The 11,926-nt window shown below is 62.0% G+C and overlaps 1 protein-coding gene across 3 annotated transcripts; it reads right to left on the reverse strand.

The window, feature by feature from the left end:
* Positions 1 to 2,421: 2,421 nt before the first annotated feature.
* On the reverse strand, positions 2,422 to 11,362 carry CSF1 (colony stimulating factor 1). Of its 3 annotated transcripts, none has more exons than XM_066565221.1 (9): positions 11,282 to 11,362; positions 9,943 to 10,071; positions 8,105 to 8,167; positions 7,646 to 7,825; positions 6,392 to 6,569; positions 4,775 to 4,902; positions 4,270 to 4,325; positions 4,128 to 4,180; positions 2,422 to 3,830 (listed from the first exon to the last, which is right to left on the reverse strand). In XM_066565221.1, exons 1-8 carry the CDS (start codon positions 11,300 to 11,302, stop codon positions 4,129 to 4,131), a joined length of 807 nt encoding a protein of 268 aa, XP_066421318.1. In that variant the 5' UTR covers positions 11,303 to 11,362; the 3' UTR covers positions 2,422 to 3,830; position 4,128. The 3 variants fall into 3 exon arrangements, with proteins under 3 accessions (XP_066421318.1, XP_066421315.1, XP_066421317.1); XM_066565218.1 differs by having other exon boundaries at positions 4,775 to 5,559; XM_066565220.1 differs by lacking the exon at positions 4,128 to 4,180 and having other exon boundaries at positions 4,775 to 5,559.
* Positions 11,363 to 11,926: the final 564 nt, after the last annotated feature.

An 11,926-nucleotide genomic window follows, 5' to 3' on the forward strand; every position in this document is an offset into this window, starting at 1 on the left:
CTCGGCCGTGCTGGCCCCGCTGTCCCGGCTCAGCGCCAGCCCGGGGTCAGGGCAGTGCCCTCCCGGCCCTCATTAGCCATTAACGAGCCGAGCGGAGCCACCGCGTCCCCGCACTCACCCGTCCACATCCCCAGCCCGGCCTGGGGGTGCTGAGCAGTGTTTGGGGGTGCTGAGCACTTTTTGGGGGTGCTGAGCCTGGCCAGGGCTTCCTCCCGCACTCCTCCTCCTCCTCACCCTCCTGCAGCCAGCTCCTGCATTCCAGGGAGGGTCACAACCAACCTGCCCCGGTTCAGGGACACTGAGGGGCCCCATCCGCATCCCGGACCGCGGTCCCGGCTCCACAGAGTCCCCACCCGGGCTCTGGGGACATTCCAGGACAGACAGACAGGCGGGGGGGCCACCCCGACCCCATCCCCAAACGCCCCCCAGGCAGCCGGGAGGGGTTAGGCCTGAGCCCTGCTCCTCCTTCACTTCCCCGGGGCTGTTCCCTTAAAATCCAAGCTGGGAAAACATCCGCGTGTGGGTTAAAACCCCAGGGGAAAGAGCAGATAACGGTTTTTAACCAAAATCACTTTGTCTGGCCACAAAACGGCCTCTGGGCACCCAAATCCTGCAGCAGTTCCTGGGCCAAACCCCTGTCCCGGAGCCGCCGTGCCCCGGGGCCGCGGGGCCTTTCCGCCGCTCCTGCCCCGTCAGCAGCTCTGCGGTGGCGCTGGGGAGGCTCCCGGGGCGGGCCGAGCTCTCTGGGGGCTCCTGCCGGGGGTCTCAGCACGTCTGGGGGGGTCTCCGAGTGCTTGGGAGGTTTTGGAACAACACGATGAGCCTGAGGTGTCCCAGCCCTGCCAATGCCACAAACAGCCCGGGTGTGGAGACACCCAGGACCCCCGGTGACCACAGTCTGTGCCACTCCATGCCAGCCCGTGCTTCAGGTCCTGGGAGCCTCTTGCTGATGCTTTCCCCTCCCACCATGCATCTTTTTCCCCAAACCCCCTGTTCTCATCCCATCAAAGCACATTTTTGCAGTGCCAGCACCCATTTGGGACCCCAGGAGGGACCCCCGGGTGCCCCCACCCTCCGTGCCCTGGGCTGGGGGGTTCTTTTCTACCCTCCCCTACAAGTGCTGAGGGACAAGGATGGAGCCCCATGGGGTTCCTGAGTGGGGGGCTGAGAGCAGATTTTGCCCCCCAGATTGCAGGGGCTGGGATTGGAAGGTGCCCAGGGCAGGGAATCACATCCTGCCCCCACACAGGCCAGGAATAGGGTGGGGAAAAGGCCCCAGCTGGGAGCATGAGGAGCAGAGGGACCCTCCTGACCTGAACCCGAGGGCAGGGAGACAGAGTTCAGCTTTTTTCCTGCATTTTCCAGGTGCTTTTACAGCACACAAAGCAGCCAGAAAAAGTCAGGGATGAGGGACTGTGGGGTGTAAGTACAGAGGGGTTGGGGACTGGTGAAAAAATAAAATATGCCAGGCAGCCTGGCATGCTCCCACCTCTGCCCCCCAGCTCTGCCACAGCCTCAAGCTGCCATCATCCAGCTCCAGCCACCCTCTCCTGTGCAGCTCTGGAGCACCCTGGAGCACCCTGGAGCAGGCCAGAGACTCACTGCCCTCAGCACCCCCAAACCCAGGCACAGTGCCCACCCCTAAGAGCAGCCTCTGGCCTCAAACACCCCCCAGATGTGACCATAATGACCGTGGCACGGATCCAGCAGGATATATATAGGTCCCACTTCCCTGGGAAGGGGATGTGGACCTGGGAAACCCCCGGCTGCTGCTGGGGAGAGGAAGGGCTGGGCTGAGTCAGCTCCCCTCGAGGAATCCTGTTTGTCAGCAAACCAGGCAGCAGCTCAGCCCTGGCACTCACAGAAGGCTCCCAAATCCCCTCTTGCCCTTGCCACCCCCTTGGATGAGCAATGGGGGTGTTCACCCTGCACACCCCATGGGCTGGTAGGGATCCAGGGTGGTGTGGGAGCCCCCTGGCATCCCCCTGGAGATGCTGGATGTGTGCAGGGGGAGCAGGATGTGGGGCTCCCCTGCTCCTGGAAAGAAGAAAGGGAAGAAGGGGGAGCAGCAGGGGGGGAGGAAATGCCTCTTCCAGGACTGTCACTCTAAGCAAAGTGCTCCAGGAAACTTTGCCTCAAGTGTGTTTGCTTTAAACAGCTGCTTCCCAACCGTTCACACAGATTTTGGGGGGCCCCCAGCGCCAGAGCTGGTGCCTGGAGGTCTCAGCAATGCCAGCAGAGCTGGGGCAGGAAGGGCAGATGAATCCCTCTGCCCTCATTCCAGTGGCCATGAACTCCCACATGCATCCACAGGGAAGCAGGTCAGGGTAACAGTACCAGGACTCAACCCCAGTCACCCCCTCAGGGACTCCAGGGCTGAGACAGCTCAGTCCCCCCTTGCATCCCAGACTTACACCAAGCTACACCTCTCTGTTTATTAATAATATTAAATATACACGTTGTTTTCCATTATTTTCTTTAAATAGACTTTTAAATGCTTTTGTATAAAATATTTCAGGATTTCATTGTATAAAAAAAAAACAAACCCATCCCAAAACCAACAAAAAGCCCCAACCAAACAACAACAACAACAACAAAAAAAAAGGCAAAATAAATCCAACATGGGTAAAGGCAAGTTTTCTCCCCCAGGAGCAGCTCCTCCACAGTGTAAACTGGTGACTTACACCACCAGGAGTTTGGCCCCAGACTTCCTGCTGCATCAGGGCTTTTATCCTGATTTACACCAGTCCCTCGCCCAGGAACCCCCTCCTTCTGCCAGTCATAAATACACACACATATATATATATTTATATAAAAAACCCCAAATTAATAGTGATGCTTTCTTTAAAAACAGTTGGGTTTGTCCATATTTTCATCCTTCATATAAAAATAATGCTTGAAACTCCCAGAGCAGCGCGGGCCACGCTTCATCCGGGGCTGGAGGGAGCTGCTGGATTTTGGGGCATATCCAGGGCTGGTGTGTCCCAAATCAGGCTCTTCCCAAAGCCCCAGGGTGCCCAGCTGGGGCAGTTCCAGCTCTTACACCCACGTGGATCCCATCTTTCCCAGCCCCATTCCCTTCTCCAAAGCGCAGTCACCAAAGAAATGGAATCCCAGCGAGGCCAGCTCGTGGTGAGGACCCTGTGAGGGGCACACGGCCCCCCAGAACACTTGTGCAGGATAAAGACTTTCATCCATTCTACTAAAAAATAAAAAATAAGCCCTAACAACAGGAGGATGGGGAGGGACTGGGATGGTGCCAAGGGTCACCCCAAACCCAGCCCCGTGCAGGGACGGGTGGGCTTTAAATATTCACAGTGTGAGGGTTTGAGTTGCAAGTCAGGGCTGGGGGTCTCAGGACTGCCCCCCCCAAAATTCAGGATGCTCCAGTTGAAGCCTCAGGAAAGGCAGGGTGAAGGGAGGCCATGGGTGCTGCTCCAAACCCACTCTGCTGGCATGGGAGAAGAGCCAGAGGATCTGGGGAGCCGATCCCTTCCATCTTCATGCAGCTCTGGCCGTGTCCAAGTGGGATCAGCTTCCATCACCCATATCCAGCACTCCATGGTCCTGCTCAGCACCGCAGCATCACACCAGCCTGCAGGCATGGCTCCAGCCCTTCGCTTCCTGGTGCCCAGGGGTCCCACTCAGGGCACATCCCCCCATCCTTCTGTCCCTGCCAGGGAGTTTTTTGCAGTCTCTGGCCACCGGCACGGGGCAAGGGCAGAGGGAGTGTCAGCATCACGGTGGGATCGCGGCGAGGCCGGCGCGTGCCAACCCTCCTTCCGTCCGCATCCGTCCCCCCCGAGCAGCTTCACATCCTGCCTGGGGCCCTGGGAAAAGGAGGAGAGAGATGAGCAGGAGCTGGGGCTCTGCCAGGGAGGGCAGCGTGGGGAGAAACACACGAAAACCACAGGAAAAAATACTATGTATATTAAGAAAGTGCCAGTAATGGATTAACGAGCTGCGAAACCACATGCTGGCAGCGCTGGGGCGCAGACCTGCTCCTGTCCGTGTCTTCCCACCCAGAATTTCCCTGCTCATGGCCAAGGTCAGCACCAATGGAGACACAATATTGTCCTCACAGCTCAGACCGGAGCCCTTCAAGGTCCCACCCAGCCCCTGATCACCTCAGAGATCCTGAGTCTCCAGCTCTGAACATTCCCTTGCACCCTGCAGCGCCCTGTGACAGAAAGATGGGGGGGTTTAGGGCAGGGTCACCCAGGGTGGGGGTCCCCAAGGTCCCCCCATGCAGGATGGTGTCGCACCCACCTCCTCTCTGGCTCCTCGGGGTCGCAGCCTCCATCCTCAAGCGGCCGCCGCAGGACCTGTGTGGAGGGAGGGAAATGAGCCCTGGGGAAGGGGAGGAGGCTGCAGCGGCAGGGTGGCAAATGTCCCAAATAAGACCCTCCCACCACGCTCAGCACCACCAATTGTCCCCCAGTCTCAAAATTATAGGAAAATTATAGGAGAAATGGGGATTAACCCACAGTGGCCAAGAGACAAGTGGGGAAACTGAGGCAGGATCTCGGTGCCCGGGGAGGAGATGAGGTGGGGGAGGGAAATGAGCCCTGGGGAAGGGAAAGAGGCTGCAGCAGCAGGGTGGCAAATATCCCAAATAACACCCTCCCACCACGCTCAGCACCACCAACTAATTGTCCTCCAGTCTCAAAATTATGGGGAAAATGGGGCTGAAACCACACTGGCCGAGACAAGTGGGGAAACTGAGGCAGGAGAGAATCTCGGTGCCCGGGGAGGGGAAGAGCTGGGGTCTTACCCTGGATTTATACTTGTAGAAGAGCAGCCCTCCCGTGGCCAGCAGGACGGCCACCACACTGGCCACCGTAATGTAGATGAGGGGCTCCTGGCGGCCCTCGCTGGCGGGCGGCTCCTTCCTGCGCTGCTCTGCGCCCAGAACAAAGCCAGAGTCAAAGCTGGGCCCGGCCCCGCCGCCATCCTCGGGGCCCCGCAGCCGGCTGAGCCCCCAGCCCCACGCCCTGGCCCTGGCCCTGGCGCTGCCCGGCGCTCGCAGCTCCGGGGCCATCCTGGAGAAGCGGAGCTGTGTGACCGCGGCCGCGGGACGGATCCGGGCTGCGCTGGGCGATGCTGTCGGAGGGCTGGTCCTGAGCCCGCCGCGCTGCTCCGGGAGGATGGAGCCTCCCCACTGCTGGCCTGGATCCTGCGGCAGGTGGCCGGTGCCCCACTCCACCAGCTCTCCATCCCCACGGAGGACGGGGATGTCACCCAGTGCCAGGCTCAGCGTCCCGGCCGGATCCTGGAGGGCTTCGGCACTGCTGCCTGGAGCTGTCTGCTTCATCCCGGGGGCCAGCGCTGTGTCACCTAGCCCGGCAGCCAGGACCTCCTCGGTCCCTGAGCCTCCGTCCGTGCTACTGGGGGGCTGAGATGGGGCCTCTAAGTCAGCGAGGGTGGCATGGAGGAGGCTGGAAGGGACCCGGGTGCTAGCGGGTGCCGTGTCCCTGCCAGTGGCAGCAGAGAGGGAGGGCTGGGTGGCAGAAGGGAGGGCAGGGGACAGGCAATTGCAGTCAGGATCTGTCCCCACACCTGAAAGAAGGAGAGAGAAGAGACAGCCGTGGGGTCACCAGCCTCCAAGAGGGGCACAGGCAGCAGATCTGAGGTCGGGGGCACTGTCCCCGTCCCTCCCCGCAGCCCCAGGCAAGCGGGTCAAACAGCCCCTCAAAAAATGGGAGAGCCAGGGAGAGGCAGGGAACAGGCAGGAGCAGCGTGAGGGTGACAAGCAGCGGGTGGGATGAAGCAAACCCGAGTCACCGGGTCCCCTGAGCTGATGGCAGTGGGTTATTCAAAACTTGCAGGAGCCAGAGAGCCACGTTTAAGGTCCCCACGGCACAAGGACATGGCACAGCTCCAAGATGGGGTGACAGTGGGACATCTCCTCCATGCAAACACAGCACGGGCGCTCGCGGAAGCGCGGACGGCAACACTGGGCTCCTCCACCCCGACAGCAGCACTCGCCCCGAAGGCTTGGCCAGGGGAAACTGAGGCACGAGGCAGCTGAAGTGACACAGCCAAGGTCATGCAGCGTGTTGGTGGCACAGCAGTCCCTCCATTTCTCTGTTATGCTCCACCCAGCATTCGGGGCTTTGAGACAGAGCCCGACGCCTCCTTGGTCCCCCTCACATCTCTCCCTTGCCTTGTTCCAGCAGGATTTAGCCCAAATCCCACCTTCAAATGGCAGCCAGCCCCTTCTCCCCTGACACTGATGCAGAGCTCGCTGACACAGAAAGGGGCCAAGGTGGACACGTGCCACACCCACAGACACACGATTCTTAAGGTGCTCCATGCAGGCGAGCCCAAGCCCCCCAGACCCCAGACTGGCACAGGTTTACTGGGCAGAGGCCAAGCCTTGGCATCTCACCTGGTGAGGATCCAGCCTTCTTGGGTCCCAGGCACACCCTGCGGTAAACTTGGCTGCAATCCTTCGCAAAAGTCTCCCGTTCCTGCAGCAGGCGCTTGATTTCCTGGAAGAAATCCTTCACCAGCACCAGCATCTCGTAGGGGGACGTGGTGAACTCCTTGAAGCACATCTGTGAGAGCTGGAGGAAGCACCGGGCTCAGCATCAGCTCCATGACCACCCAGTGTCACCCCACAGACACCAGAGCACTCCCAAGGCAGGACTTGACTTGCTGGTTCCTCGTGGCTCCATGCACATCCCAGCTCTGCTCTGCTCCACAGCCCTGCCACACACCCACCCCGGGACACTGCACATCCCACTGCACCCCAAAATGCTCTGCTCATCCCACTGCACCCCAAAATGCTCTGCACATCCCACTGCACCCTAAAATGCTCTGCTCATCCCATTGCACCCCAAAATGCTCTGCACATCCCACTGCACCCTGGGACACTCTGCACATCCCACTGCACCACAGGACACTCTGCACATCCCACTGCACCCCAAAATGCTCTGCTCATCCCACTGCACCCTAAAATGCTCTGCTCATCCCACTGCACCCCGGGACATTCTGCACATCCCATTGCACCCCAAAATGCTCTGCTCATCCCACTGCACCCCAAAATGCTCTGCACATCCCACTGCACCCCGGGACATTCTGCACATCCCATTGCACCCCAAAATGCTCTGCACATCCCACTGCACCCTGGGACACTCTGCACATCCCATTGCACCCCAAAATGCTCTGCACATCCCACTGCACCCCGGGACACTCTGCACATCCCATTGCACCCCAGGACACTCTGCACATCCCACTGCACCCCAAAATGCTCTGCTCATCCCATTCACCCCAGGACACTCTGCACATCCCATTGCACCCCGGGACACTCTGCACATCCCACTGCACCCCAAAATGCTCTGCTCATCCCATTGCATCCCAAGATGCTCTGCACATCCCATTTCACACCAGCATGCTCTGGACACCCCACTTCACCCCAGAATGCTCTGGACATCCCATTGCACCCCAGGATGCTCTGGACATCCCATTGCACCCCAGGATGCTCTGGACATCCCATTGCACCCCGGGACACTCTGCACATCCCATTGCACCCCAGGATGCTCTGCACATCCCATTTCACCCCAGTGACACTCTGGACATCCCATTGCACCCCAGGATGAGGACCCAGTTCCAAAGCCCCACCAGGTTGGGGTGACTGTACCATTCTCTCCTCATCATCCTCCTCCCTGATGCAGGGGTCCACGTTGTCATCGATGCTTTTGTACATCCTGCGCACCATCTTCATCTTCTGGGCATTGGACGAGTTCTCCTTGAACTCTGTTCTCTCCAGGATCTTGCCCATCAGGGGAAAAGCAGCTTTCACATAGCAGATGGAGTTGTTCTGCAAGGACACAGTGACAAAAAGTGACAGTGGTTACCAGATGGGCATCCCACTCTGCCTGGGGGAAACTGAGGCACAGAGGCACCAAATGCCTTTCTACAATCCCACAGGGTTCCAAAGTGGGACTTGGAAGCCACCTGGCCTAGCAGGATGGGTCCCTCCTGGGCTGTCTCCTGCAAAGGGAGATGAGAGGGGAGAGTGGGGATCTGGGAACCTCCCACCATGCCCCAGCCAGCCCCAATTCCTGTCCCCTACTGTCCCCAGCAAGAAACCACTCACCAACTGCATCTTGTCAATGAACTTGAAGGAGACCCTGCCCGGGTGCTGCATCTGGGTGTCAGCCTGGAAGGACAAAGCAGGATGTCACCCACATCTCCAGGAAGGACAAAGCAGGATGTCACCCACATCCCCAGGGACAGCACAGGGGCTGAGCCACCCAGATATGCCATGGTCTGGGCATGGGGTGCCTGAGACCCCCAAATCCACAGAGCTAGAAGGACTTTGCTCCCATTCCTGCTTCATCCCATCCCACACTCCTCCTCCTCACACAGGCACATCCCTAAGGTTGATGCAGTGGCAGGAGTGAGCTCAGGATTCCTGCTCCCATCAGGATGTTGCACTCCCCCAATTCACAGACCTTCTCCTGCCTTTCCCTGCCTGCTCCCACCCCGCCTCTCTTCCTCCTCCTCCTCCTCCTCTTCCTGCCAGCTCCACAGCAGAGCCCAGCCCTGCTTAATTCTCCTCGGGTCTCTCCCGCAGCACTCTCTCCTCTAAATCCAGGCTGCAAAAGAGCATCGTGCGGTGCAGGAGGTGGCCGTGACACCAGGGTCACACATTCTGCGGGATCGCACAGCGCCGGGGTCCCACACGCAGCGCTGCCGGCCGCCCATGCCACGACCCTTTCCAATGGCAGGAAAAACCCACCCGAACCAAGCGCTCTCCCTCCGGGCTGCCATCCCAGGCTGGGAGGGCGAGGGCTGGCAGAATTACCGGCCGGCAATTCTCCTCTAGCCTGGGATGCCGTCCCGGAAACAATTGCTCCATTATCCTGCAGGCGCTGGAGCGAGGGCCAGCTCCTCCATCGGCGAGGAGAGGGCTGCAATCCCAGGCAGGAAAAACCGCATCTCCCATTCAAACCTGCTCCATCCCCGTTCTCCCACAGCCGCGGACCCAATTTTAATCCCTGGGCGGAGAGCAAAGGCTCCGGGGATGTGCAGTGCAGAGAGGGCTCGGGCAGAGGAAGCCGAGCTCGCCCACAGCAAAGGCTCCTGGCCCCGCAGCTCGGTGGTTAAAGAGGAAGAGGTGAAGCGAGCCCGGACACGGCGGTTACACCGAGCTCGGAGCAGCGCTCGGGGACTCGGAGGCGCCGCTCCCGTCCCTCGCCCGCACACCCCTCTTGCTGCAGGCAGAATTTAATCTGCGACAACCCTGCAAATCCCTGCGTGCCCCCGATTCCCGCTTCTCCCCTGAACATCCGCGTGATTCCCCGCTCGGAGGTGAGCCAAGGGCCACGGAGACAGAGATAGGGCCCCGGCAGCTGGATCGGCTGGGGCAGGGCTGGCCGTGCTGCGGGGCGGCTGCCAGCGCCCAGAGCTGCCCACGGGCTGGGCGGGATGACGGCCCCAGCGCCCGGCTCCATCGCCCGGCCGGGCCCCCCTCGCTGCCTGCCACCCACCCACAGCCCCGTCGCCAGCCCAGCTTCCAGGCAAGCAGCTGGACTCAGGAATGCAGCCGGATTCCTCTGCTTAACCCCTGCGCAGCCGCCCAGAAAGCACCGCAGCCCGCAGCGCCGGCCCCTGCGCTGCTTCCCCCGCGCCCCTGCACCCATCCAGCCTCACTCCTGTCCCCTTCCCGGCCTCGCTCCCGCTTCCTCTCCTCTCGTTCCTCCTGGCGTCACTTTTCCATGGCTCCCTTGATAAAGGCACGACATCTGTCACCCCCCGGTGCCCACTTGTCCCTTGTGCCCAGGGATGCTCAGCTCCTGGGTACCATCGCTTCACTAGGGCAGCTGAAAATCGCCCCATTTCCTTATTTCAGCACTAAAAAAGAGCTGCTTTGTGCCCGTCTGGCCCCGGATGAGCCCCCATCGCACGGCACAGCCCCGGCAGGGCACTCACCAGCTCCTCCAGCTCGGCCAGGTGTCTCTCGGTGATGATCTGCTCGCAGTAGCTGTTCTGCTCCGTCTCATGGATGCGGAGCAGGAGGAGGAGGAGGGACGGCAGCAGGGAGCAGCGGAGCAGGCACACCTGAGCACGACACGGGAAGAGTTTGAAGCAGGGATAAGCCACACACACGCCAAGCCCCCTGCCCCTCTCCACCACCCCGCAGCGTGACCACCTCTGTGGTAGCCGGGACTTGGCCACGGTCCAGCAGGATAATCCCACTGTGGTCCTCCAACCCCATGCCTATCCCCATCCTGCTATTTTTAGGAGCTCCAGGTCAGCAGGGAATTTCCCAAGGCCCGGTGACACAAGCCTGGATGTGGCTCTTGGCCACCTCCACCTTCCCAATCCAGCCCCTCTCCCTTCTCCCGCACCATTTCTCCGTCTCTCCTGCAAATCTCCTCCTCCGCCCTGGCTCTCCAGAGCCCATCTGACACACTGACCCACCCATCCCCAAAAATCCTCTTCCCACCCTCCAGACCCCCCCAGCTGCCCCCGCCGGGCTCTTTCCATGCAGCAGCTCTGGCCTCGTCCCAAATTTCCCTCCCAATCCCCCTGCAAAGAAGCGGGGAGGCCCCGATCCGTGGCGGGACCCCGGTGAGAAACGGGGCTTGTCTCGGAGCCAAGGCTCCCGAGGAGGGGGTGGCGGGGACCCTCGGGTGGGGGTGCACCCCCGCCTCCCGGGGCACCGGCAGGGAGAGGGTGCCTGGGTGATGGGTGGGGGGGAATTTCCCTTGGATGATGTCCAGGAATCCTCCCCTCTTGTGAAACTCCAAGATGCCGCCCGGGCCACCGCCGAGATGTGGCCACGGCTGAACGGAGCCTCACCCCGCCGGGAACGGGCTGGGGACGGGGCTGGAGCCGCGAACGGGGCTGGGGACGGGGCCGGGGACCGGGACGGGGCTGGAGACGGGCTGGGGGTTGGAGCCTCATCGCGCAGGTCCGGGAATGGAGCCGGGGCTGCAGCATCCCCCCGCCGGGGCCGGGGCTGGGGCCGGGGCTGAAGCCGGGGCCTCCCCACGCCGGGTCTGGGAACGGTGACCGGGCTGGAGGCGGGAACCGGGAACCGGGATCCGGGAAGCGGGGCTGGAGCCGCGGCTTCACCCCGCGGATCCGGGGCTGCCACCGCCAACCGAGGCGGGGCTGGAGCATCCCCCGCCGGGAACCGGGACCCCCGGAGGAGGGGACCCACCACGGGGGCAGGGGACACCGGGGGCCGCCGCTCCCGCACAGGTGGCAGCGGGGGTTGAGGGGGGGTCTCCGCGGCCGCGGGGAGCGGGAGGGGCCGCCGTACCTTGGCTCCGAGGCGGGGCATGGGGGCTGCCGTGGGACCGGGGCCGGGCGGAGCGGGCGAGACGGCGGCAGCGGCGGGGCCGAGCGGGGCCGGGCTGAGCCGCCGCCGCGGCCGCGCTCCCCTTTATAGCGCCGCGGCAGCATGTGGTTTATGAGAAATCACTGGCGAGACGCCAGGCCCCGCGGGGCCCGGGCCGGGCCAGCACCGGGAGGGCACCGAGCGGCACCGGCCGGCACTGCTGGGTCCCATCTGCATCGCTCGGGTCCGAGCAGAACCGCTCAGGTCCCATCGGAACCGCGCGGGTCGGGCTGGAGCCGATCGGAACCGCTCGGGTCGTTCGGTGGGTTGGACTCGCCACCGCTGGGCTCGGATCGGCGCCGTTCGGGTCAGGCTGGAGCTGCTCGGTTACGATGGGATGGGCTCGGATTTCCCGGAATCGGATCGGCTCGGCACGGCTCGGCCCGGGGCACGGCGTGTGTGAGCCCCCGTTACCACAAACACACGCGGGTGAGCTCACCTGGGCACACACGCACATCTGCACAGATGTGCCAGGGACAGACACCAGCCCTGGATGGCCACGGGCACGCCGGGCACCGGCAGCCATGGGCACACACAGAGCCCTGAGCCTGGCACACGTGTGTGCAC

Source organism: Molothrus aeneus, chromosome 24 (genome assembly GCF_037042795.1).
Source record: "Molothrus aeneus isolate 106 chromosome 24, BPBGC_Maene_1.0, whole genome shotgun sequence".
Taxonomy (NCBI): Eukaryota; Metazoa; Chordata; class Aves; order Passeriformes; family Icteridae; genus Molothrus; species Molothrus aeneus.